This window comes from Heteronotia binoei, chromosome 3, assembly GCF_032191835.1.
Source record: "Heteronotia binoei isolate CCM8104 ecotype False Entrance Well chromosome 3, APGP_CSIRO_Hbin_v1, whole genome shotgun sequence".
NCBI lineage: Eukaryota > Metazoa > Chordata > Lepidosauria > Squamata > Gekkonidae > Heteronotia > Heteronotia binoei.
In genome coordinates this window covers 19,906,204-19,934,144 of record NC_083225.1, presented here as the reverse complement: position 1 = coordinate 19,934,144, position 27,941 = coordinate 19,906,204, and the positions used below count along the sequence as shown (strand labels likewise).

The 27,941-nt window shown below is 48.2% G+C and overlaps 1 protein-coding gene across 1 annotated transcript in view; it reads left to right on the top strand.

Moving 5' to 3' along the window:
* The window catches only part of CTBP1 (C-terminal binding protein 1), a 58,050-nt gene extending 33,085 nt beyond the window's left edge, over positions 1-24,965 (top strand). Inside the window, 9 exon segments of the mRNA XM_060233561.1 lie at positions 2,904-3,062; positions 5,905-5,924; positions 6,515-6,642; positions 6,645-6,686; positions 12,400-12,614; positions 15,944-16,074; positions 16,791-16,918; positions 19,796-19,913; positions 23,857-24,965. Coding sequence (XP_060089544.1) covers positions 2,904-3,062; positions 5,905-5,924; positions 6,515-6,642; positions 6,645-6,686; positions 12,400-12,614; positions 15,944-16,074; positions 16,791-16,918; positions 19,796-19,913; positions 23,857-24,043 — 1,128 coding nt within the window. The 3' untranslated portion in view covers positions 24,044-24,965.
* Positions 24,966-27,941: the final 2,976 nt, after the last annotated feature.

Here is a 27,941-nt window from a genome sequence, read left to right as displayed (position 1 = left end):
CACATTTACCTGCAATCCTGTGGGATCCCCATTATCTGAACCTGCCCCCCGTTTCTGGGTTTATCAGTCTGCGTGGGAGCAGTTCAGCATTAGATGTAGGAATTTCTCTGTGTACTGACGCAGCATTTTTGAGGCCTTTTTTTGTTGTTGATTAAATGAGTTTGGCAATAGTCAGTATTCTGTATGTTTTAATGACAACACCTTATTAAATAATCCCCTGTTTTCAGTGTTATGAAGTTTAACTTAATATCGAAATATGTTGTGACCTGTTGTGATAAGAACAAGACGGGTGGCAGCCATGTTAATCTGTCTACCTGCAGTAGAAAACAGCCAGAGTCCTGCGGCACCCGAAAGACTAACCAAATTTGTGGCCTCAGGGGAGGGGCTTTCGTTAGACATCGCTGCCTTCTTCAGATACAGATGATCTATTGCAGGGGTGGCCAACAGTAGCTCTCCAGATTTTTTTTTGCCTAAAACTTCCATCAGCCCCAGCCATCGGCCATGCTGGCTGGGGCTGATGGGAGTTGTATGCAAAAAACATCTGGAGAGCTACTGTTGGCCACCCCTGATCTATTGTGACTGTGTCTATTGTGAATGAGAGTTTCTATTGCCCAAATAGTATACTTTCGTTTACTGCAGAATTTGTTTTCTGCTTTCTACTTAAGTTTTTCCCTACTTCTCAATATAGGATGCAGGAATTTGCAATCCTTTTTCAAGTATTGGGTGCACTTGCTATTTTTCTTATTGAAAATCAAGAGATTTTATTTCCTTCCTTCCTTCCTTCCTTCCTTCCTTCCTTCCTTCCTTCCTTCCTTCCTTCCTTCCTTCCTTCCTTCCTTCCTTCCTTCCTTCCTTCCTTCCTTTAGATTTATATGCCGCCCCCTGCACCAGCAGACTCTGGGCGGCTAACAGTCATAACAGAACATTAAAATTACAATCATAAAAGACAAAATATATACAGACAATTTAGAAACTGTAGCCATATGGTGCTATAAATCTTTTTTATAATTTCGAATCACATAAATATGCCAGATATTAGAAATGATATATATGATGTTATTAAATCCGTAAAATAAATTTAATTTTGATAGGGAAGTATTGCATATGTTCAGTTTTCCCCAAAGCTGCTTTTCCCCCCCTGAGAAGAAGGGACCATTCATCCCTCTCCCCCAACATGGCTTCAGAAGTTCTGGAATTGTTGCCTCTCTTGCAGACAGCAGCAGGGTGGCGGGGAGAGGGTGGCACGCTTTCCAGGCCTCCAGCTGCGCCCTTCTCCCTCACCCTGTGGATTAGCCTCTTGATGGCAGGTAGATTAACTGTGAGGTTACTTGGGTTTAAATATTTGCAGAATGTGATGGTTTTCTGGGTTTCTGTAAGGGGGGGGGGGAGTGATGACATCATAAGCTGCTTTGAGTTGCTCCTATTGAGTGGAGAAATGTGGCTTGGGAGTGCCTGAATAACAACAATAAACCTGTTTTCTGCCCATTTTTTTTAATTTATAGAAAACATTTGTATGCCACCATTCTGTTCAATAAGAGCCTTTGAGGCAGTGAACAGCAGTTAAAAAGACAGTGAAGCCAGCTTTAAAAGCAGGGAGGGATGGTGGCTCAGTGGTAGAGCATCTGCTTGGTAAGCAGAAGGTCCCAGGTTCAATCCCTGGCATCTCCAACTAAAAAGGGTCCAGGCAAATTGGTGTGAAAAACCTCAGCTTGAGACCCTGGAGAGCAGGGGAGGGACGGTGGCTCAGTGGTAGAGCATCTGCTTGGTAAGCAGAAGGTCCCAGGTTCAATCCCTGGCATCTCCAACTAAAAAGGGTCCAGGCAAATTGGTGTGAAAAACCTCAGCTTGAGACCCTGGAGAGCAGGGGAGGGACGGTGGCTCTGTGGTGGAGCATCTGCTTGGGAAGCAGAAGGTCCCAGGTTCAATCCCCGGCATCTCCAAAAAAGGGTCCAGGCAAATAGGTGTGAAAAAACTCAGCTTGAGACCCTGGAGAGCTGCTGCCAGTCTGAGAAGACAATACTGACTTTGATGGACCCAGGGTCTGATTCAGTATAAGGCAGCTTCATATGTTCGTATGTTCAGTGGTTAAATCAGGCAATAAAGAGCGTCAGTGAGGGGATGCCAGATGAAGCAGAAAAATCTTTACCTGCTGGCCGGCAACAGTGTTTGAGGAGGGAGGTGAATCTCCCTTGGGAGGGAATTCCAGACTTTTGGTGCCACGATTGAGAAGGCCCTTTCCCAGGTGGCCGCTTGCCTGGCTTCAGCAAGGCTCCGGAAAATGATCGTAACAGTTTGTCTGGGAGTAGGAGTTCCTTAGAGAATGCAGGTTCCAGGCCATAGAAGCCATGTTTATGTGGCCACCAGCCCCATCCTCGGTGTGGGGACCACAGCTCTAGGGCAGAGGTTTAGCTGCTTACTGCTCTTACACAGCATCCATTGGAGCTGCTGAATGCAGGTCGATAATACTTAGTGATGTCTGTTGAAGTCGCCGGTAAAGACGTAACTGTAGCCATGATGCCTTTTGTTGGGGTCATGTGAGCTGAGGCTGCTGCACACTCTGCGGTTGCTCTCTGTGTGTGTGTGTGTGTGTGTGTGTGTGTGTGTTGAAGTCAGGTGACAAAGGTCAACCTACCTGGAGAAAATGACAGCTTTGGAAGATGATACCCCACTGAAGCCCCTCTCCAGAACATGCCCTCCTCTGGCTCCATCTCCAAAATCAGATATTTTCCATACTGGAGCCAGCAACCCTATTCAGTCATCAAAATGGAGTAACTTTCACTGGGTAAAATCCAATGGGTTTTTGGCAGCGGGGGGGGGGGAAGAAAGTCAGTTTCTGTATTGCGAAGTCGTTCTGAGTAGTCCCAAGAGAACTAGACGGTGTATTTCTTTGTTTCCCTCTTCAGGTACTCAACGAAGCGGTGGGCGCTCTGATGTACCACACGATCACTTTAACTCGTGAAGATCTGGAAAAGTTTAAAGCGCTTCGAATAATTGTTCGAATCGGAAGTGGCTTTGATAACATCGACATCAAATCTGCCGGCGATCTAGGTATTACGTTCACTGTCGTCTTCCTCTTTTTCGCATGGAAATGTGGTAACTACGTCACCCCCAAACAAAATTGTTCGCTTGTTTGGTTTTATTACATTTGGATCCCGCCCTTCCCTGATGGGCTCAGGGCAGCTAACAACAGTGCTAAAATAAAATGACAATAAGATCGTTAAAAACATTGTACAATTTAAAGCAATCCTTCAGTTTCATTCCCTAAAGCCGCAGATGGCGTGGTTAGTTCTTATTGAGCACCGCATGTAATAATGATGTTAGGTGTTGTTTAGCATGCTACATTTCTATTGGGAGGGGTTCAAATACCAGTGAGGGACGGTGGCTCAGTGGTAGAGCATCTGCTTGGTAAGCAGAAGGTCCCAGGTTCAATCCCTGGCATCTCCAGCTAAAAAGGGCCCAGGCAAATAGGTGTGAAAAACCTCAGCTTGAGACCCTGGAGAGCCACTGCTGGTCAGGGGAGGGACAGTGGCTCAGTGGTAGAGCATCTGCTTGGGAAGCAGAAGGTCCCAGGTTCAATCCCTGGCATCTCCAACTAAAAAGGGTCCAGGCAAGTAAGCGTGAAAAACCTCAGCTTGAGACCCTGGAGAGCAGGGGAGGGATGGTGGCTCAGTGGTAGAGCATCTGCTTGGGAAGCAGAAGGTCCCAGGTTCAATCCCTGGCATCTCCAACTAAAAAGGGTCCAGGCAAGTTGGTGTTGAAAACCTCAACTTGAGACCCTGGAGAGCTGCCGGTCCGAGTAGACAATACTGACTTTGATGGACCGAAGGTCTGATTCAGTAGAAGGCAGCTTCATATGTTCAGTGCTGTAGGATGGTGGAATAGTGGTCGTTTCCCCATTAGATGTTAAATGCTAGCCTAAACAATTCTGTCTTGCAGGCCCTGCAGAATTGTGGCAAGTCTCGCAGGGCCCTGATGTTTTGGGGGAGGAAATTCCACAGGGCAGGGGCTGCCACCGAAAAGGCTCTAGCTCTAGTGGCGGTCAGCTGAACTTCTTTTGGCCCAGGGATCATGAGGAGATTTTGTGACCTTGATCGGAGTGCTCTCTGAGGCTCGTATGGGGAAAGGTGGTCCTGGAGGTAGACAGGTCCCAGGCCATATAGGGCTTTAAAGGTCATAACCAACACCTTGAAGCGAACCCGGAACGCCACGATTCCACCACAGGTTGAATGTGCTCCCGTAGAGGTAGCTCCATTAGCAACCTGGCAGCTGCATTTTGCACCAGTTGCAGCTTCCCAATTTGCGTCAAGGGCAGCCCATTAGCTCACTTAATCTGTAAAATTTACTGCTATTTGGCATCTTGGGCAGCTTATGTTTAGGGACGTTACGTTGTTCTGTGGATGCTGATCTTTCAGTTAGATCCGGTCCTCATTTTCAAAAATGTTGATTTGCTTGGGCAGTGCTCTGAAAATGATTTCCCATCAGTCTTAAAACCAGGTTTATTACAGCCCTCCTTAGAAGTTTTTGGAGGTCTTGAAGGCCTGTTTTATTCACAAGGACTTTTAAAAGGGCTTGAGTGGCAGGCCAAAAGGGGAAGGGATGGATTTTTAGCAAACTAATTCTGTAAGGCAGGGGAGTCAAACATACGGCCTGGGGGGATGGAAGTGGCCCATCCAGGTCTCTTCTCTGGCCCACAAGTGCCTGGTGTGAGGGAGGGAAGGCGGGAGGCTGCTTGGGGGGCACACAGTGAGGGGGAGGTGTGGTCAAAGCTGTCAAGAAATGAAGGAAATGTCTTGGGGGCGGGTAGGGTATCTCTTTGAAAAAAAACCTAGTCTGGCTTGTGTTTAAATAAATTTATGGGAGCTTTTGTGGATTCCCCAACAAAAACCATGTTTTCACTTCTGCTTCTGTTTGTACTTTGAGTAAAAAATATCGTTAACTGGGGTTCCCTTCCTTGTTTGAAAAGTTTGTATCTCTGGTACCTGGCACTACATTATATGGCAGACATGACTTGGCCCGACCAAGTAACATTTATGTCCGATCCGGCCCTTGTACCGAATGAGTTTTGACACCTCTGCAAGGTAGAATGTTGGACTTGGGCTTCCTGTAAATAAAGAAGATTTGAAGAAGATTTTTGGATTTATATCTCGCCCTCCACTCCGAATCTCAGAGTCTCAGAGAGGTCACAATCTCCTCTACCTCCCCCTCCCTCACAACACACACCCTGTGAGGTAGGTGGGGCTGAGAGTGCTTTTACAGCAGCTGCCCTTTCAAGGACAGCTTCTATGAAAGCTATGGCTGACCCAAGGCCATCTCAGCAGGTGCAAGTGGAGGAGTGGGGAATCAAACCCGGTTCTCCCAGATACGAGTCCACACACTTAACCACTACACCAAACTGGCTCTCTATTAGAGCTATGGCTGACCCAAGGCCATTCCAGCAGGTGCAAGTGGAGGAGTGGGGAGTCAAACCCGGTTCTCCCAGATACGAGTCCACACACTTACCACTACACCAAACTGGCTCTCTATTAGAGCTATGGCTGACCCAAGGCCATTCCAGCAGGGGCAAGTGGAGGAGTGGGGAATCAAACCCGGTTCTCCCAGATACGAGTCCACACACTTAACCACTACACCAAACTGGCTCTCTATTAGAGCTATGGCTGACCCAAGGCCATTCCAGCAGGTGCAAGTGGAGGAGTGGGGAATCAAACCCGGTTCTCCCAGATACAAGTCCACACACTTAACCACTACACCAAACTGACTCTCTATTAGAGCTATGGCTGACCCAAGGCCATTCCAGCACGTGCATGTGGAGGAGTGGGGAATCAAACCTGGTTCTCCCAGATACGAGTCCACACACTTAACCACTACACCAAACTGGCTCTCTATTAGAGCTATGGCTGACCCAAGGCCATTCCAGCACGTGCAATGTGGAGGAGTGGGGAATCAAACCAATTCTCCCAGATAAGAGTCTTTGAACCTAAGAAGACCATAGATGTATACCCGGCCCTTCTCTCTGAATCAGAGTCTCACAATCTCCTTTACCTTCCTCCCCCACAACACACACCCTGTGAGGTAGGTGGGGCTGAGAGTGTTTTTACAGCAGCTGCCCTTTCAAGGACAGCTTCTATGAAAGCTACAGCTGACCCAACGCCATCCCAGCAGGTGGAAGTGGAGGGGTGGGGAACCAAATCCAGTTCTCCCAGATAAGAGTCCGCACACTTCACCACTACACCAAACTGACTCTCAACAGCCGATGCTAATGGGCAGTATAGAGCTGACAGCAGACAGAGCGAGCTTGACAGAATGGACTCCCTTGATGACAAAGGATCCCCCATGTCACCCGGCTGTATCCAAAGCATGTTGTGCTAAGTCTGAGACTGCTCCCAGATGTCTGTGGTTTTCAAATAAGCCCCTATTCATGAGTCTGGATGAGTTTGTAACGAGGACTGTGGTGAGCTCTCCCTGTTTGTGCTTTATTCCGAAAGGGATTGCAGTCTGCAACGTTCAGCAGCTTCAGTCGAGAGACGGCAGATTCTACCCTGTGCCACATCTTGAACCTGTACAGACGAACCACTTGGCTTCATCAGGCTTTGCGCGAAGGCACAAGAGTGCAGAGCGTGGAGCAGATCCGAGAAGTTGCCTCTGGGCTGCCAGAATCAGAGGGGAGACCCTGGGCATCATTGGGCTAGGTAAGCATTCATTCATCATTCATTCATTCCATTCATTCATTCCATTCCTTTCTTATTTCTTTCTTATATGATTTATATTCTGCCCTCCCCGCCGAGGCAGGCTCAGGGCGGCTCACAAATTTGAGGCCATACCGTTACGTCGTGACCAAATAGAACAAAACAACAATAAAAGCATAAAACATAGAAACAATTTCTAAAAACATCTACTTGGATCAAGGTTTCAGACCGCGATCCGAATGGTGGTCAGCCATTCTAAGAGCTCCTAGGATCGCGATAACATAAAGAGGTAGACCATCGGTGATGTTTCTGTGGGCCAATCCCGCTGCTGCAGACGTTATCATTATGAAAATGCATGGCGGAAGAGTGCCGTTTTGCAGGCCCTGTGGAACTGTGGAAGCTCTCGCTGGGCCTTGATCTCTTCCGGCAGCTCATTCCACCAGCGAGGGGCAGCAACGGAAAAGGCCCTGGCTCTTGTTGATTTGAGCCTCGCTTCTCTGATGCTGGGGACTGTCAACAGGTTTTTGAGACCCGGGCCAAAGTGCTCACTGGGGAGGGACAGTGGCTTAGTGGTAGAGCATCTGCTTGGGAAGCAGAAGGTCCCAGGTTCAATCCCCGGCATCTCCAACTAAAAAGGGTCCAAGCAAGTAGGCATGAAAAACCTCAGCTTGAGACCCTGGCGAGCCACTAAAGGGGAGGGACGGTGGCTCAGTGGCAGAGCATCTGCTTGGTAAGTAGAAGGTCCCAGGTTCAATCCCCGGCATCTCCAACTAAAAAGGGTCCAGGCAAGTAGGTGTGAAAAACCTCAGCTTGAGACCCTGGAGAGCCACTAAAGGGGAGGGATGGTGGCTCAGTGGCAGAGCATCTGCTTGGTAAGCAGAAGGTCCCAGGTTCAATCCCTGGCATCTCCAACTAAAAAGGGTCCAGGCAAATAGGTGTGAAAAACCTCAGCTTGAGACCCTGGAGAGCCACTAAAGGGAGGGACGGTGGCTCAGTGGTAGAGCATCTGCTTGGTAAGCAGACGGTCCCAGGTTCAATCCCTGGCTCCAACTAAAAAGGGTCCAGGCAAGTAGGCATGAAAAACCTCAGCTAGAGACCCTGGAGAGCCACTAAAGGGGAGGGGCGGTGGCTCAGTGGTAGAGTATCTGCTTGGTAAGCAGAAGGTCCCAGGTTCAATCCCTGGCATCTCCAACTAAAAAGGGTCCAGGCAAGTAGGCATGAAAAACCTCAGCTGGAGACCCTGGAGAGCCACTAATGGGAAGGGACGGTGGCTCAGTGGTAGAGCATCTGCTTGGTAAGCAGACGGTTCCAGGTTCAATCCCCGGCATCTCCAACTAAAAAGGCTTCAGGCAAATAGGTGTGAAAAACCTCAGCTGGAGACCCTGGAGAGCCGCTGCCAGTCTGAGTAGACGAGACTGACTTTGATTCAGGGTCTGATTCAGTATAAGGCAGCTTCATATGTTCATATATGTTCATATGCAGGGAAAGGCAGTCCCTAAGGTCTGCAGGACCCTGGCCATACAGGGCTTTAAAGGTAATAACCAGCACCTTGAAAGGACAGGTCTAGCAACATCAGCACTGCCGAGCCACCTCTATCCAGGTGCCTCTGTTCAGTGAGAGCTCAGCAGTCGGACACTTCATTTATAGTCAGTTTCTTGCTCAGTTCCGCAGGGCCTGTAAGACAATCCTCTTCCAACTGGCCTACAACGAATCTGGCATAGGAAACTAAGTGTAGCTCTACTAGATTTCTGCTTTGTTTTAATGCTTTGCTTTGCTTTGCTTTGCTGTGTTTTAATGTTCTTATATTCTAAATGTCTTAATTGTGTAAATGTTTGAACCTAATTTTGTTATGTTGGATTTTATGTGTTGTGAGCCGCCCTGAGCCACCTTGGTGGGATATAAATCATAAATAAATAAATAAATAAAAATAGTCACGGTTTATTTCCCAAAAGACAAAATGAATGGGGGGGGGGGAAATTGTGACAGCAAAAGTTTTATTAGGATTTTGATTAGAGAGCAGGAAGGGGACCCCCCTGCTTGGATTAGGATTGTAGACGTTCACCAACTACTGTGGAATGTTTTGAGTTTCTTTCAAACAGAGGGAAGGAGATGTGTGTCGAACACTGTTCTTTAAAACGAAACAAAAACTTGCTTTCTCCCTCACAGTTACCAGTTCAGTCATGATTTCGTGTGCTGTTACGACTGCCGCTTTACGTAAATAAACGTGTAGGTAATTTCTGAGTGATGTCGTCCACATCAAACTAACTCTTCCAAGACTTGTAACAGTCTGTTCTCCAAGTGACCTTTGGTGCCGTCCCATCGAAAATGAGCAGCAGGGTCCCACCAAGGAGGGTCTGCAGCCCCCCTGCTACGGCCCAGGGGTTTGCCGCTTTGCCCAAAGTCCAAGTCAAATTCCTTATTGAGCCGTCTTGAGAGAAATGCATTGCAATAAAAAGTACAGATGTTTGCAATGTTATCTATGTACTCAAAGGATGCTGTGGACACTGTGTTATCTGGGAATGCTCCTTGATCGTCTGTTTGAAGCAATTCAGCGTTGTTCTAAAGAGAGTGCTAAATGCTGAATGGTCCTCTTCTAGGACTAGCTAGCCAAATGAAGAATGGTGTGAACAGGCTGAAATGCAGTCTCCAAGGCATAGATAGAGTTTACACCTATAACAGGTGTTTTTCTAGGCAGCATGGAGAGCCAGTTTGGTGTAGTCGTGAAGTGTGCGGACTCTTATCTGGGAGAACCGGGTTTGATTCCCCACTCCTCCACTTGCACCTGCTGGAATGGCCTTGGGTCAGCCATAGCTCTGGCAGAGGTTGTCCTTGAAAGGGCAGCTGCTGTGAGAGCCCTCTCCAGCCCCACCCACCTCACAGGGTGTCTGTTGTGGGGGAGGAAGGGAAAGGAGATTGTGAGCCTCTCTGAGACTCTTCGGAGTGGAGGGCGGGATATAAATCCAATATCTTCTTCTTCTTCTTCTTCTTCTTGGGGCATTGCAGGTTGGTCCCACTCCACCTTCCATTCCATGTAGGACTTGCTTGTATTTCCACAGCTCCTGTGCCCACCCCCAGGTACCTCCATCAGGATGTGATGTCCAGCAGAGGTTAGGCCAGCTGACCCTCAAGGCCTGAATTCTGGTCACTCTGCTGTTTCACCCTGGGAACGCTTGCACAGTGGATGTGGCCCCTGCTCCCCCCCCACACTGCTCCAGGAGGCCCTCCTCACCCTCAAGTAGGCAGAGGACGGAAGCCCCGCACTAGGTGTTCTCATGGCCAGTTTGTGCCTGCTTGGAACATAAGAACATAAGAGAAGCCATGTTGGATCAGGCCAATGGCCCCTCCAGTCCAACACTTTCTGTCACATAAGAGAAGCCCTGTTGGATCAGGCCAATGGCCCATCCAGTCCAGCACTCCGTGTCACACAAGAACATAAGAGAAGCCAAGTTGGATCAGGCCAGTAGCCCATCCAGTCCAACACTCTGTGTCACATAAGAGAAGCCCTGTTGGATCAGGCCAATGGCCCTTCCAGTCCAAAACTCTGTGTCACATAAGAACATAAGAGAAGCCATGTTGGATCAGGCCAATGGCCCTTCCAGTCCAAAACTCTGTGTCACATAAGAACATAAGAGAAGCCATGTTGGATCAGGCCAGTGGCCCTTCCAGTCCAACACTCTGTGTCACATAAGAACATAAGAGAAGCCATGTTGGATCAGGCCAGTGGCCCTTCCAGTCCAACACTCTGTGTCACATAAGAACATAAGAGAAGCCATGTTGGATCAGGCCAATGGCCCTTCCAGTCCAAAACTCTGTGTCACATAAGAACATAAGAGAAGCCATGTTGGATCAGGCCAATGGCCCTTCCAGTCCAAAACTCTGTGTCACATAAGAACATAAGAGAAGCCATGTTGGATCAGGCCAGTGGCCCTTCCAGTCCAACACTCTGTGTCACATAAGAACATAAGAGAAGCCCTGTTGGATCAGGCCAATGACTCATCTAGTCCAATCACACAGTGGCCAAAATATACACACACACACACTGTGGCTAATAGCCACTGATGGACCCCTGCTCCATATTTTTATCTAAACCCCTCTTGAAGCTGGCTATGCTTGTGGCCGCCGCCACCTCCTGTGGCAGTGAGTTCCACACGTTAATCACCCTTTGGAAGCAGGGCTGATCCTTAGGAAGCGGCTGTCCACTGGCTGCCCCTTCTCCCCAGTTACAAGGCCTTCTTCCCTGGAGGTGAACAGAAGAAAGGGTAGCCTGAAACTGATGCTAGGAAAACAGAACAATCATTACTGGTTTTAAGTTTTTCTGACGTCTCAGAGAGTTTTTGGGCAAAAGCTGTAAAGGAAGCCCCCGTTGCTCCATAGCAAGGCCTGTGTTTTGCCTTCCCTGGTGTCAGCTGAAGTCCAAGTTGAGTGGGCAGTGTGGACCAGAGGCATGTCCCACTGCCCAATGTTGGGCCTTCTCTTTCCCCTCAAGCTGAGCCCGAGGGTAGCAGCTCTCCACTGCTGATGCTCCCCAGCAGCTGCTGCGGTTCAAAGGTTTCCTTCTTTTAAACAGCAGAGGCTGCAGAGCCGTGGCCCTGAGTTTCATATTATGCATTTAGCAAAACACTTCCTTTGTGCCTGTTCTGGATGTCTTGGCTGCCAGCTTCATTTGCGTAGCCTTGGACTAGAAGAAAAGCCGACTGAACCTTTAGCAGGCCAATTCTTTATGTCAAATTGCACACTGTTCAGACAAATGATCTTTATTTTATAATGAATGGACATTTTCAGCCTTTTACTGATAGAAGGCTGAAAAATGTACTCTGAAAAGGGGCCCCCTCTGATCGGCCCTGCCGCTGCAGTCCCTTCCGAGGATTTGTGGGGATGCTGACACTGTGAGGGCCACAGACGTACACACAGGGAATGGCATTGTTGGCTTAGGAAGGCAGCTGTATCCCTCCAGTAGGAAGCAGAGAACATAAGAACATAAGAGCAGCCATGTTGGATCAGGCCAACAGTCCATCCAACAATGGTCCAGTCCAACAATCTGTGTCACACAGTGGCCAAAATATGTGTGTGTATTGTGTATATATATACACACACACACACACATACACACACACACACTGTGGCTAATAGCCACGGATGGACCTCTGCTCCATATTTTTATCCAATCCCTTCTTCAAACTGGCTATGCTTGTAGCCACCACCACCTCTTGTGGCAGTGAATTCCACAAGTTAATCACCCTTTGGGTGAAGAAGTACCTCCTTTTATCCATTCTAACCTGACTGCTCAGCAATTTCATCGAATGCCCACGAGGTCTTGTATTGTGAGGAAGGGAGAAAAGTGCTTCTTTCTCTACTTTCTCCATCCCATGCATAGTCTTGTAAACCTCTATCATGTCACCCTGCAGACGACATTTCTCCAAGCTAAAGCCCCCCCAGGCGTTTTAACCTTTCTTCATAGGGAAAGTGTTCCAACCCTCATGCTGTGAGTAGTGGTGGGCAAGAGCCTCTCTCATAAGATGCATAAAATAGGCTGGGAGGCCGTGACCATGCTTTGCAGCAGTGAGGCTTTCCCGTTGGCAACCCAAATGCTGTTTTTGTCCCCCACTCTTTCATTAGAACAGCCGATGCCATTCTGCCTAGGGCTTTCATGTGTGATCAGTGTCTTGCTGACACCAGTCTGACTCTGTGTCCGTGTGTGTGAAATGTGGTTTTCCAGGACGAGTTGGGCAAGCGGTTGCACTGCGGGCAAAAGCCTTTGGCTTCAATGTTATTTTCTATGACCCGTACCTTTCGGATGGCATCGAGCGTGCCCTGGGGCTCCAGCGGGTGAGCACTCTGCAGGACTTGCTCTTCCACAGTGACTGCGTGACCCTCCACTGCAGCCTGAATGAGCACAACCATCATCTTATTAACGATTTCACCATTAAACAGGTAGGTCTGCCTACTGGGATGGGCTCAGATGTTGATCTGAAGCAAAAGAAGGACGTTTGAGTCCAGGGACTCCTCTGAGACCAGCACGGTTTAATTCTGGCAGCCTAGAAAGACCACAGTCCAGCGTGCCTGCGCAAGAAAGCTTCCACCCAGAATTAGACTTCGTTGGTGTTAAAGGTGCCACTGGATATATACTTTGTTCTGTTGGGATGGGCTACTGCAAGGGGGGCCAAACTGTGGCTCATTGTGTGGTGCTCAAAGCCCCCACCGCCCCATTGGCTGACTTGGAAATGGCATTTCTCTCTTTAAGTCACTTCGCCAAGTCAGCCGATGCCTTGGGGAATGCGTTTAAAGTTGCTTTCTTTCCACCTCCCTTTCCTTCATCCCCCTCCCCGTCTGTCTTCCTTCCTTCCTTCCTTCCTTCCTTCCTTCCTTCCTTCCTTCCTTCCTTCCTTCCTTCCTTCCTTCCTTCCTTCCTCCCTCCCTCCCTCCCTCCCTCCCTCCCTTGCTTCCTTCCTTCCTCCCTCCCTCCCTCCCTCCTTCTTCCTTCCTTGCTTTCTTCCTTCCTCCCTCCCTCCTTCCTTGTTTCCTTCCTTCCTTCCTCCCTCCCTTGCTTCCTTCCTCCCTCCCTCCCTCCTTCCTTGCTTCCTTCCCTCCCTCCCTCCCTCCCTCCCTTCCTTCCTTCCTTCCTTCCTTCCTTCCTTCCTTCCTTCCTTCCTTCCCTCCCTCCTTCCCTCCTTCCTTCCTCCCTCCCTCCCTCCCTCCCTTCCTTCCTTCCTTCCTTCCTTCCTTCCTTCCTTCCTTCCTTCCTTCCTTCCTTCCTTCCTTCCTTCCTTCCTTCCTTCCTTTCTTCCTTCCTTCGAACATCTGACATTTATTCGATGTGGCTTTTACGTTAAGCAAATTCGGCCATCCCTGGGCTACAGTGGTGATGACTGTTTATCTATTGATGCGTTGTTGGTTTTTAACTGTTTGATATGTTGGAATCTGCCCTGAGCCCTTATGGGAAAGGGCGGAATACAAATCCACAGAAATAAAATAAAAATAACAGTATTTTGAAAGTGCTCCCCACACTTCTTCTCAGGGGTCCATACAAGAAGCATGCAGGGCAGAGCAGCTACTGTAATGCTAGTTTTGCTGATCCAGCAGCACAGTCGGTCTGACTGAAAACCTACTCAGGTGGGATAATTCCACTGTCTGTTTTGTCTTGCTCTGCAGGTTTGTTGAGTGAAAAATGTTATTTTCTGCCACTACAGTTTAGAACATGGATCTTCATTCATCTATTTATGTCAGAACTATACACTGAGAGAATCTCTTCCATGCCGTAATAAATACTAGAACGTTTGTGTGGACAGACTGGCTAGCTAGAGCCCCCTGGTGTTCAGTGAGAGTACTCACAAAAAATGTCGTTGCTTAATTGGATGGACAGCTTGGGCTGGGCTTTTATGACATTTTTGTAAATTGTCCCCAAAACATATGATCCCTCTCTGGTGAAAAACATAGCAGGCTGCTTTCCCACCAACTGGCAGCTGCCAAAAGAATAGGGGGCCTAATTCTGAGGTCCTGTCCTGTCCTGGTAGCCAGATTCAGCTTCTGTGGATCCATCATTGGCTTTACAATATTCCAGAGGCTGAGAAATGAACTGAGGTCTGTATGGCTGCTTTCGCACATGGCACGTAATGCACTTCCAGTGTACTTTAACAGTAATTTTACAGGTGCAAAGGATTGCTTATCCAGTGTGTGCAAAAGCAGACAAAGGGCCCCTGGGTTGTCATCAGTCTTCAGACCATTTGTGAAATGAAGTTAACATAATTCAAAGGATGAGTCTATCCAAAACGCACCTTCAGAAAGTATGTTTATATCATGCACAGACTCAAAGGAAAATGTGTAAACGCAGTTTTTAAAAGCCATATGAAGCAAATCACAAACGGTCTCGCATGCCTTCAGAAGTTACAAAACCTTAGCAGGCACTTAGTTAAGGAAAGATCTGTGGTCTGGAAAGTAATTTAATATGTTATTATTAGTCTAATAGTTTGCTGTAATTCTTTAAATGCCCCCACTGTCTTCATGCACATAGGTAAGTAGAAAGTTAGAGCATCTCTGTAAGAAAGCACAGCGTGGGTGGAGGGGATGCCCACCCCCACCAACAGAACACAGACACCATGTTGCTGTGTGGGTGCCAGTGCCCAGGTAGTGCCCATGTTGCCCTTCCCCCTCTGGTGCAGTGAAGAAACCGTTGCCCTGCTCACCTGGTATTCGGCAGGTGCAGCAACCTGGCAGGTGGGAGCCTAGCAAGGACAGCTGACTACGATCTGGAGACCAGGCCCTGCAACGAAAAGCAGAGGGGAATGTTCAGAATGCAGAAGAGGAGGCTTTGCGGAACGGGGGCGGGACGGGGGGGACACGACTTGCAATCATGGGTTTAACATTACAGGCAGAAGGAACCAGCTGGATAGAATGGGCTACCTCACTTGGCAGTCTTGTCAGGGATGCTTTAGGCTGACCCTGCCCTGAGCAGCTTCTGTGATTCAGCGGAACTCTGTGCCAGGGATCCTTTATGAGCGCGCATTGAGAGATCAAAAAAGTGTGTATTCATTGCACGTGTTTATATTCTGCTTTTCATACTTTTTGAAGCGCTTTGTGTAGGATAAGGCAAATGAGGTGTCAGAGGGTGGCTGTGGTGGACTGAAGTCCTGGAGTGCCACAGAGACCAACACGATTTCTAGGGGACGAGCTTTCAGTGGGGGGAGGCAGGGCTGCTGTAGGGGAAGGAATGGTTAGAACTCACCTGTTACGTCTGCAGACAGGTGCTTCGGTTTGATGTGGTCAGCCTGAAAGCCGTTTCTGTAACCTTTATGTTGTACCACCTACAGCCGAAGGGGTGTTGTGGAAGCTGGGAAACAGAATCCACAGTAGGGGACCAGCAGCGACCTCCAGGGGAGGGGAATCTCCTCCCTCTTGCTCCACCTCTGCCTCCTCCACTCACATGCCCTCCCCCGACCTTGCTTGTCCTCTCACCCTCTCTCACCTCTCCACGCCCTTGCCTTCCAGCTCCTGATTCACCCCCCATGCCAGCCTTGCCCCCCCTCCCGGCAGGAGTCATCTGTGATTAGCAGAGGCCGAGGAAGTGGCCGGGTGACCTCCTTCCATGCTGAAAAACACCAACGCTTCACATGGTTAAAAAAGAAAGTTAGCCGGATTATGTATTGCACTGAAGTTAGACCCCAACTGAAATACACAAATCGATTCATTTAAAAGAAACTGAAGCACCCTGCTGGTATAGAATTGAAGGTGTTTAATGCCATGGTGTCCGTTTTACCTTCCTGCAGATGCGACAAGGAGCTTTCCTGGTGAACACCGCGCGGGGAGGGCTAGTAGACGAAAAAGCACTTGCGCAGGCCCTGAAGGAAGGGCGGATACGAGGAGCAGCTTTGGACGTGCACGAGTCAGAACCATTCAGGTGCTTAGACGGTGTTTAGTGCTCAGGCCTCCGAGCATGAGGAGATGCTCTCTGCCCCAGCCTCTCTGGTCTTCCCCAGGACTTCACAGACACAGTTGCGGCGCCTGCTGAGCCCTTCTGTCTGGACTCAAGTGCCTTTGTGGTGCTTAGGAGTCGTCCGAAGGGACAAGAGAGACCCATGTCCCACTGCCCACAGAGACAGCCTGCCCCTTTCTTCCTGTGAAGGGAAATGGAGGTGGAGGTGGAGATCTGCCCCAGGTTGTTTGCCCACCATGCCCTCCCCTTGCACCCTCTTTGCTGTGTGTCTGTGAGGGGGGAGGTATTCCGAGTGGACCCCAAGGGTTCATCACCAGAGGAGAAGCGGGGGAGGGAGGGGATGTAATGTCCCCAGTCCTCCTCCCGCACAAGGTCTCATGCTGCCCCCCTGTTTCCAGGGTTGTTTAAAGAATGGGCAGCCTTAGCTGTTAGGCTTCTTGACTCTAAGCTGCTGTCGCTGTGGCAATCGAGCACCATCGCAGCGCAGCCTTCCTCCAATGAACTCTGGAACTTCCACTGCCCCTTTGCAAGCCGGTCTTGCTCCTAAATTAAGGCCACAGCCCGCCCCGTGGCCTCGAGGGTTGACAAGGAAGTCGTGCTTGAAACCCAGCAGTTCTCTGTTTGCGTTCTGCTCGCAAGGCCTGTGCCAAAGCCTCACGTTCCTTCTGTTTCCTGCTCAGTTTTAGTCAGGGTCCTTTGAAGGATGCACCAAATCTGATCTGCACCCCACACGCCGCCTGGTACAGCGAACAAGCGTCGATAGAGATGAGGGAAGAAGCCGCGCGGGAAATCCGGAGAGCGATCACAGGTGCGCCTCGCTCGCTTACTTCAGCCTTGAGCCCCGCCTTTCTCCCCAGCGCAAACCCAGATGGCTCGCACAATTGGCTCCTCCTCCTCAGCTTTATCCTCATAGCTGAGAGAGGGTGTGACTGGCCTAGGGTCACCTGGCGACCTTCCCTGGCACGAGTGGGGATTGGAGCGGGGGCCTCCTGGCAGTCCTAGCCCACCTAGGAAGGAATGTGCAAACCTGTGAGTGGGTCCACTTTCCCAGCATCAGTGGAGCAGAAAGCACAAGCGCGTTTTGTGGGGTTCAGGCACTGCTGATGTTGTCTGTCCCTGAGCCGCATCTCGGTTCTTCCTGCAGGGCTCAGCGGGCTTTCTGCCCCCCCTCCCCCCGGGCTTGCAGAAGAGTCACCTGAAAAGGATTTGGGGAGGGGGGGATGAGAGGCGGGTGAATGGCCCCTGCTTTGCACAGATCACATCGGGGTGAAGTGGGGGGGAGCAGCCGTGAACTGGTAGTCCCCACTCTGCACAGGGCGGGGGGGGGGGTCTGTGCAAGCTGAGCAGAGGTGCCTTTCCTCCCCCCTTCTTCGGGGCGTCAGGATGGAGGGGCCCTTTTTGCCTCCAAGGGATTGATGAATCCTCCAGAACCTGCAGCAGAGTTCTTGGAGATGGAGTGCTAAACGCGATTGCTAAAGTCCTGCTCTCAAACGATTCCGTTGCACGTTCCATTGAAAACGCATCTTGTGAGGCTGAGGGGCCCCTTCCTTGGAGAGCTTCAGGAGGCCCTGCAAGGCCTGCCTGTCTGGATGGCAGAGGCACCCCTTGCAGGGAGTGGGTTTGCAGAGGGGAAGCTTCGGTGTCAAGTCGGTAGATTCAATAATGAGGCCTTGTTGATAACAAAGTAGCTAGTTTATTGATATCATAGTTCTCGACTACAAGGAGATTGAAAGACTAAAGATCATACAGTAGAATGCCAGCATATAAGGTACACTTCAAAGGGATTCTTGAGGAAGGGGTACTATGCAGGGCACATTCACACATTGATGTTACAATTTCTTTCTCAGGCCTGCTTTGGCCTTGAGCGTCTCCTCGGCTTCAACCTCCCCCGATGCCCGGCCTGAGAAGGCTCTATAATCTCTTTCACATATTCCCATTTCAAAGCACAACTACATAACAAAGGAAAGGAGGGGGGAGGGAGACGAGAGTTCAAGCTAGCAGCATTGGCATACAGTATGGCTTTTACCCAGGATGCTTCTCTCCTGAACCAAAGAGTGAGTGCAGGCTTGACCAGAGTTAAAGCAGACTTGACATTCGGGAGTTGCTGTTTTATCTTTAGGGAGCCCCGCGGCGCAGAGTGGTAAAGCTGCAGTACTGCAGTCCTAAGCTCTGCTCACGACCTGAGTTCGATCCCCGGCGGAAGCTGGGTTTTCAGGTAGCCGGCTCGAGGTTGACTCAGCCTTCCATCCTTCCCAGGTCGGTAAAATGAGTCCCCGGCTTGCTGGGGGAAAAGCATAGACGACTGGGGAAGGCAATTGCAAACCACCCCATAACAAAAAGTCTGCCAAGTAAACGCCAAGATGGGACAGCAGCCCAGTGCTTGCACAGGGGGCTACCTTTACGTTTATTTTATCTTTGGTTTTAGCTGGGATGTTTTAACTGCTATTGTAAGCCACCTCGTCCGAAAGAAAACGCCAGATATAAATGTAGTTTGTGCGTCGAATTGATGAGACCAACAGAGATTTCCACCTGTGCCGTTTTAAGAGGATTTGTTCAGTGGCTCAGCAAAGAGAAAGCACTTGAGGGCACCCTGTTGTGTCACAACATGCCCCTGCAGACATCGAGTGCAGAGAAAAGGTCACATGACTGAGGGAATGCCCTGGCCTGGAAAATGTCGGTCGGTCTTTGTATTGTCGGCGCCGCTGCAATGCTAGGCAGCCAGCCGCCCTGGCTTGACTTTGCTGACCATCTAATTAACTAAGCATATTGGCCCAACTTCCTCTAATGTCAAAGGATCCAGGTCTCCCTACCTAGCAAATATTTATTAAAAACATTTCTTTTCGACAGACGCTAAAGGCCGAGGCGGGGCAGAGGATTAGGAAGCCAAGCCTGTTGGAGGCCGTCTCCTTCTAGGGAGTATTTTGCTCTACCCTCTATACCGTTTTAAACTACTGAATGGAAATGTGTTGGCTTTGATATTTCCACTCGCACCTATTTTATCTTAGTACGTTGCGCCTGTTCAAACAGAAAGCGTTCAGGCTTAGGGTGGGTTACAGCAGTACGGACAAAACAATGAGTAGTAACAATTAAGCAGGAGCATAAAATTGTTAAAACCCATAGACAACGTCAAGCGACGCTAACAGTCAATGGCAGTTCGGTGTAGAGGTTAAGTGTGTGAACTCTTTTCTGGGAGAACTGGGGTTGATTCCTCACAACTTCACGCCTGCTCCCGATAGAAAGCTCTCCAACACACGTGCCCCAGGAGAGGCTAATTAACTCCTGGAACAACTGGATGGACGAGGGCGCGAGCAGGGCAGGGCGAAGCAGAACAGAGGCCGATCCTGAGGCACTGCCACCGCCTCAGCCGTAGGCCTGGCGGAACGTCTCTGTTTTACAGGCCCTGCGGAAGTGCATTAAGTCCTGCGGGGCCCTGGCTCTCTCTTGGGGAAGTGTCCCACCAGCCTGGCGCCGGAGCTGAAGAAGCTATCCCAGGTGCTGCCCCTGGTGTGGCCATTCCTGAACAGTGCAGATGATAGAGCCCAGCCCTGCAGTGGGGGAAAGTGGAAGAGGTGACCAGGATGAGTGTGGATAGGTCAAAAGAAGTTGCCCCTGGTGTGTACCGACATAGGACTTCTCTGGCATTATCTGCTTGTACAGGCCGTGACGGTCTTATTCTGTCCTCCAGGTCGTATTCCAGACAGCCTGAAAAACTGTGTCAACAAAGAACACTTGACTGCAGCCACACACTGGGCCAGCATGGATCCTGGAGTCGTTCACCCCGAGCTCAACGGCGCTGCGTACAGGTGGGAGCACAGTGGCAGCCGAAGTATCCACTCCGCCCCCCAGTTCACCAAGAGCTTGCTGAAAACTTTTCCGTTTCATTAATTTCTTTTTCCCCCTGCTAAAGACATACTGACATGCTTACAAAGATCCAGGTGGGCACCCGTGTTGTTCTGAAGCAACAGAACGCAGTTTGAGTCCGGTGGCACCTTTAAGACCTCCAAAGTTTAATTCCAAGCTTAAGCTGTTTTGTGCATGTATACACACAATTGAACGTTTATTGGTCTTAAAGGTGCCTGATTGGACTCAAACTTTGTTCTAATGCTTACAACGAGAAAGAGCCAGTTCGGTGTAGAGGTTAAGTGTGTGAACTCTTTTCTGGGAGAACTGGGGTTGATTCCTCACTCCTTCACTTACACCTGCTGGAATGGCCTTGGGGCAGCCATAGCTCTGGCGGAGTTGTCCTCGAAAGGGCAGCTGCTGTAAGAGCTCTCTCAGCCGCACCTACCTCACAAGGGTGTCTGTTGTGGGGAACATTGGAAGCTGCTCTGAGACTCTTAAGATTCAGAGGGAAGGGTGGGGTATAAATCCAATGTCTTCTGTCCTGAGGAGAGGGCCCCAGCATTCAGCTTAAGGAGAACCCTGGCTCATTGGCAGAGCACCTTCTTGGTGTGCAGAAGGCCCCAGGTTCAATCCCAGGCAGTATCTTTAGTTAAAAGGACCAGGTAATGATGTGAAAGACCCTGGAGAGCCGCTGCCAGTCTGAGGTGACAGTACTAACTTGGATGGATCAATAAGAACATAAGAGAAGCCATGTTGGATCAGGCCAGTGGCCCATCCAGTCCAACACTCTGTGTCACACAGTGGCCAATATATGTGTGTGTGTGTGTGTGTATATACACATACACACACATATATACACACACACATATATATATATACTGTGGCTAACAGCCACTGATGGAACTCTGCTCCATATTTTTATCCAATCCCCTCTTAAAGCCGGCTGTGTTTGTAGCCGCTACCACCTCCTGTGGCAGTGAATTCCACATGTTAATCACCCTTTGGGTGAAGAAGTACTTCCTTTTATCCGTTTTAACCTGACTGCTCAGCAATTTCATTGAATGCCCACGAGTTTTTGTATTGTGAGAAAGGGAGAAAAGTACTTCTTTCTCTGCTTTCTCCATCCCGTGCTTAATCTTGTACATCTCTATCATGTCACCCCGCAGTCGATGTTTCTCCAAGCTAAAGAGCCCCAAGCGTTTTAACCTTTCTTCATAGGGAAAGTGTTCCAAACCTTTAATCATTCTAGTTGCCCTTTTCTGCACCTTTTCCAATGCTATAATATCCTTTTTGAGGTGCGGTGACCAGAATTGTACACAGTATTCCAAATGAGACCGCACCATCGATTTATACAGGGGCATTATGATACTGGCTGATTTGTTTTCAAATCCCATCCTAATCATTCCAAGCATGGCGTTGGCCTTTTTTATTGCAAACGCACACTGTCTTGACATTTTCAGTGAATTATCTACCACGACCCCAAGATCTCTCTCTTGGTCAGTCTCTGCCAGTTCACACCCCATCAACTTGTATTTGTAGCTGGGATTCTTGGCCCCAATGTGCATTACTTTGCACTTGGCCACATTAAACCTCATCTGCCACGTTGACTCCCACTCACCCAGCCTCAACATATCCCTTTGGAGTGCCTCACAATCCTCTCTGGTTCTCACCACCCTGAACAATTTAGTGTCATCTGCAAACTTGGCCACTTCACTGCTTACTCCCAACTCCAGATCATTAATGAACAAGTTAAAGAGCATGGGACCCAGTACTGAGCCCTGTGGCACCCCACTGCTTACCGTCCTCCACTGCGAAGGCTGCCCATTTATACTCACTCTCTGCTTCCTATTAATTAGCCAGTTTTTGATCCACAAGAGGACCTGTCCTTTTACTCCATGACTCTCAAGCTTACTAAGGAGCCTTTGATGAGGAACTTTATCAAAAGCTTTCTGGAAGTCAAGGTAAACAACATCTATTGGCTCCCCTTTGTCCACATGTTTGTTCACCCCCTCAAAGAACTGTAACAGGTTAGTGAGGCAAGATCTTCCCTTACAGAACCCATGCTGAGTCTTCCTCAATAACTTGTGTTCATCAATGTGCCTACTCATTCTGTCCTTGATAATGGTTTCTACCAACTTTCTTGGTATTGAAGTCAGACTGACTGGCCTGTAATTTCCCAGATCTCCTCTAGAATCCTTTTTAAAGATGGGGGTGACATTTGCTTCTTTCCAGTCCTCAGGAACAGAGGCAGATTTCAATGAAAGATTACAGATTTTTGTTAGAAGATCCACAAGTTCAACTTTGAGTTCTTTCAGAACTCTCGGATGTATGCCATCCGGACCTGGTGACTTATTAGTTTTTAATTCATCAATCAGTTGTAGGACCTCCTCTCTTGTCACCTCAATTTGACTCAGGTCTTTCAGCACCCCTTCCAAAATTAGTGGTTCTGGAGTGGGCAAACACTTCTCATCTTCCACAGTGAAGACTGAGGCAAAAAAATGCATTCAGCTTCTCAGCCATTTCCCTATCCTCCTTCAGTTTTACCCCTTGGTCATCCAAGGGCCCCACTGCCTCCTTGGCTGGTTTCCTGCTTCTAATATACTTGAAGAAATTTTTATTGTTGGTCTTTATGTTCTTTGCAATATGCTCCTCATAGTCCCTTTTTGCCTGCCTGATCACAGTCTTGCATTTGACTTGCCACAGCCTGTATTCCCTTTTATAATCTCACTTGGACTAGCTTTCCACTGCTTAAAGGAGTCCTTCTTACCTTTTACAGCTTCCATTACTTTGTTTGTTAACCATGCAGGCCTTTTCTTATACCTGTTTGTGCCTTTCCTAACTTGTGGTATATATTTTATCTGAGCTTCTAGGATTTTAGTTTTAAATAGCCTCCAAGCTTCCCCAAGGGTTTTGACTGTATTGACCTTTCCTTTCAGTTTCCTCTTCACATGCCTCCTCATCTCAGAGAATTTACCCCTTTTAAAGTTAAACGTGGTTGTGCTGGTCTTTTGGGGCAACTCCCTATTTATACAAATGGTGAAATCAATAATGTTACGGTCACCGCTCCTAAGCGGTGCGATCACTTTTACATCTCTCACCAGGTCTTGGGCATTACTTAGGATCAAATCCAGGATCGCCCCACCCCTGGTAGGTTCTGTGACCATCTGCTCCATAGCACAGTCATTGAGAGCATCTAGAAACTCTTATCTCTTTCTCTCGACCAGAACACATATTGACCCAATCAATCTGCGGGTAGTTAAAATCACCTATTATGACACAGTTTTTAACGTTTAGCCGCTATCTTTAATCCTTCCATCGTATTATGATCGTCCTCTCTCTTTTGATTTGGTGGGCGATAACAAACTGCCATAGTTAAATTTCCTTTTGGGCCCTCTGTTTCGACCCAAAGCATTTCTAGAAGGGAATCTAATTCTTTGACCTCAGTCTTACTGGACTGTATACCCTCCCTGTATACTGTATACCCAGTGGTCTGATTCAGTATAAAGCAGTGCTATGGGCAGACTTCCCACTGCCGCTGACCCCTCCCCTCCAAGTTCCGTGGTGTGTTCAGAGGCCTCCTGCATTGGAGGGGTGTTTGCCCTGGTATAAAACTTTTGCCGGAGGAGCCAGCAGCCCTGATGACGCCCTCCTGAGCAAAGCCCGAGGGAGGGCAGAGCGGTGGTTCCTTTCAGCAGAGGAGGAGGGGCTTCTGTCCCATCTCTTTGCGAGCAGCAGCTGCAGCAAGGGGAGGTGGAAGCGAGGAGAGGTGCTTTCTCTCCCGCGGGTGGGGGAATTGGACTGGCAGGAGACAGGCAAGACCCGAGTGTGCTGTGCTAACGCCGGCTGTGATTCAGAGAGGAGCTCTGCAGAGGTGTAATGCCTGCCCTCCTCTCCTTCCTTCAGTAGGTACCCTCCCGGTGTGGTAAGCGTGGCTCCACCTGGCATCCCTGCAGCCGTCGAAGGAATCGTCCCCAATGCCATGTCTTTGTCACACGGGCTGCCGGCTGTGGCTCATCCGCCTCACGCCCCTTCCCCCGGCCAAACAGTCAAACCAGAAGCCGATAGAGACCACTCAAATGACCAATTGTAGCCTGAGAGGACATCATTCCCAGCATCGGCGGTTGCAGCTTGGAAAGTGTGCGGAAAACCAGGTGGACTTTTAAGAGGTGCAAAACCGTGAACGTACCGGAGGAGACCATATACGTTTTACAAACTGGTCCAATATGCAGTATAAGGAGAGAAAAAAAGTGGTGAGAGAAAGAAAGAAGATTGGAAAAACTTTATTCCTCCGTATAAAACGTAGTCTGTGCCCATCCAGTGCCCTGACTCACTGTTCCTGTGTCCTGTGAGTTCTTCGTTAAGCCAGAGAAGTTAGTAGTTAATTATATCATGAATGTACTTGTCTGTGTACAGTTTTTAGAACATTTAACAAGGGTTTGTTTGCGTAGTTGTCACCAAGGAAAACACCCTAACGGAGGCAAACCCATTGGAGATCCTTTGTTTTTATATGTTAAGTATGTGCCCCAAAACGAGGCAATTGGTGAACTTCTCAGGACAACGGTTTCCCCCCATCCTCCTCATTTTTTCTTTCTACGCCACGCAGTGCATTGTTTTTTCTACCTTCTTGTCTTATTTTTTAGAATAATTTAATAAAATAAAAAACGATTTCCTCCTAATTTTGGCACAATTTCCCCTTATTTCAGAATGAAGACATTTCAAAGAGATTTTGAGGTGCAAGTAAAAAGTTTTGTATAAATAAGCATCACACTTTTTTGTCACCAGTTAAAGTATATATTATTGGTGGGATGCAGAGAGCGTGAGAGAGAGAGAGAGAGCGCGAGAGAGAGAGAGAGTCTGAGGCACTGGACTACTGAAGAGTAGCAGCATTTCATTTGCCTACATGGATTCCTTCCTGGTAATGTGGTAGGCTAGCAATATTTTGGGTTAAAATCATGTTTGTGACTGTATCCATTTGTATGAATTATTTTAAAGAAATAAAAATTACAAACAAATACCATGTATGCAGCTTTTTTTATCGTTTGCTCCACTTGTGCAGAGATCTAGAAGACAAATTCAGGTGGGTGCCATATTGGTCTGAAGCAGCAGCCCAAACAAAGTTGGAATCCTTTAAGGCCAACAAAGTTTTATTCCGGGTCTAAGCTTCTGTGGGCACACACACACACAAATTCACTCCCAGAGTAAAACTTTGTTGGTCTTAAAGGTTGGGCTCAAACTTTGTTGCAGAGATTCAGATGTAGTTTACTTTGCTCACCATGGTTTTTAAAGGCCTGTTGGAAGAAGAAATGAACTAAATCACTTGAATCCAGTGCATCGCTTGACGAACTGGAGAAGTGGACAGAAATACTTCATTTCCATTGTTTTAAATCTGTTGTGTGTCCTGAACAGTGTCGGGGACCTGGAGGTAAACTGGCTTTGGGCGTTTTCAGACTGCAGCTGCCTTTCACACTGCATGCGTGTTGTGCTACTTCTAATGATCGCACTATCAGTGCAATCCATCTGTTATGGGGTTGGGTTTTTTGGTGGGTTGTTTTGTGTGTGTGTGTGTGTGTGTTTCCTGCACATGCATTAGAGCAACGTCACCCCAGAGTCAAAAATGACTGGTGCTTGCACAGGGGATGACCTTACCTTTTTTTAACCTTTAAAGCACACCAGCTGAAGTTACAAAAGATAATTTGCACTGTTACTGGCTTCAGTATTGAAGAGGCGGGGACATGATCCCAGTTCAGGCTAGAGAGAGAGTCACGGAAGGCGGGGGGAGATGTGTGCACTCGCTAGGCAAAGCAGAGGAAGCTCAAAAGTAACCACTTTTATTAGGAATGGGGCGACTATGAGAGAGTGCTGGGATGTTTACAAAGTTCTGTGAACAGAAGGGGAAGAACCCCACCTTTATATAGGATGGGGCTAGTGGATTTTTAAGGTAATGTGAAAGACCCCTTTGTGTTAGCAAGGGCAGCTACACCCCCCCTCCTGCCTTGACTCTCTTCTTTGTGATAGTCTGATTCCAAGGAGATTCTAACCTTATGCAACAATAATTATTTTTTTCTTCAAATTCTGTTGCCAATCTAGTTTGCGTTTCTCAATAAGAATTAATTGACCGAAGTGACAGACAATTCACATGCTTGTTTTCTTAGAAGGATCTTCTGTTGTATTCCAATTAAATGTGCATAGAGTAGCAGCGTTAGAATCTATTTTTTTTTTTTAAAGTACATGTCAATGTATTCAGAATCTTTTAAGTCAACAGAAACCATGAACCAGAAAGCCCATAGTGCTCATAGATGAAGAGCAATTGTGGTTAAAAGGAGCTGCTACGTAAATACACTTGATAAACACCTCAGACAGAAACCAGGTGCCCAGATCAAGGATTCCCGACCTTTTAGAGCTGTGAGCGCCTTTGGAATTTTTATTTATTTATTTATTTATGATTTATATCCCGCCCTTCCCACCAAGTGGCTCAGGGCGGCTCACAACATAGGATCCCACATAAATTAGGTTTAGGTATTTAAACAGTTAAAATAATTAAAACACTTAAAACATTAAGAGCAGCAGAAGTCTAATAGAACCACACTTAGTTTCTTGTGCCGGTTAGTTATAGGCCAGCCGGAAGAGGGTTGTCTTACAGGCTCTGCGGAACTGAGCAAAGTCCCGCAGGGCCGTCACCTCTTCTGGCAGCTGGTTCCACCAGGAAGGGGCCATAACAGAGAAGGCCCTGTCCCTGGTAGATTTTAAGCGGGCTTCTTTTGGCCTGGGGATAACAAGGAGGTTTTGAGTTCCCGATCTCAGTACTCTCTGGGGAACATGTGGGGAGAATTCAGACACAAATGGCTGCCGCTGAGTAGCTATTGCAAGAGGCACAGTCAGCCACGGCGGGGCTCCTACAGCTTCCTTCAGTCATATAGCGAACAACATCCCTTTGCCAAAGCAAAGTCTTTAAAAATATGTGCAGCCAAAGCGTTGCTTGGTCGTGTCCGCTGTCTAACCACCAGGTGAGCACCAGGAAAGGTGTTGGCAGATTTTGTAATGCCCACGGGCAATATTTGCTCACGGCAGTACGTTGGATTAAAAAAAGGTTAACAATGTGGAAAGCTGATTCAACGTGTGGCATTTTGAGAAGGAAGAACCTGGCAGTTCAAATCGAAAGCTTTCGGTCTGGATGCATCACAGTGTCTAATGGGAGAGTGGCTGGGGCCTTATGCCAGTCCTGGGAGTAACAAAACTAGCCCTTCAATGGACTCCGGAGATATGCAGGAAAATGAAAACTGACACACACACCCTCTCCAATAAAACCACCAAAAATCCTGATGAGGATAGAGCATGCCCAGGAGGCATTGGATGTTGAGAGGAGTGAGAAATCGGGGGAATGGGAGGGTGGGGGGGCTAATCTTCTGCATCCACTTAAGAGTTTATGAAATCTGGGGAGAGAGATTTGTGGTGGAGGGAAGAGGAGGTTTCAAATCATTTTTTTCTTTCCTCTCGCCTATAGTACCTCACAGTACCCCCCCTTGCATTTTGTTCTGTATGGTGCCCACAGTTCCTGATACGTCTCCACGTGTGTCTTCCTTCTCAACATGCTCTGTGTTGAATCAGTTTTCCACGTTGTTAACCTTTTTAATCCAATGTGCTGCCATGAGCAAATATTGCCTCACAGCAAATAACTACTACCAGAATTTTGCAAGGTGAAGTAAATGTTAAATTAAACCAAGAACAGGTTTATTTGAGACCTGAGAGAACAGCGATGGGATCAAACAATCCGATATCTTTGGATAAAACCATCACATACGGAAGAAGTATGTTTTGTGAACACTTGCGAATTTAGTTATTACATATTCGGTATATTTTTACTAAGACTGGAAGGTAATAAGTACTAACAAAACATCTTATCCTGACTTTATTTAAAGTTAATGCATGCTCCTAATGCATCCCCCTTTTGCGTCCACTTGGTTTTAACACTTTCTATAGTTGTATTTTCA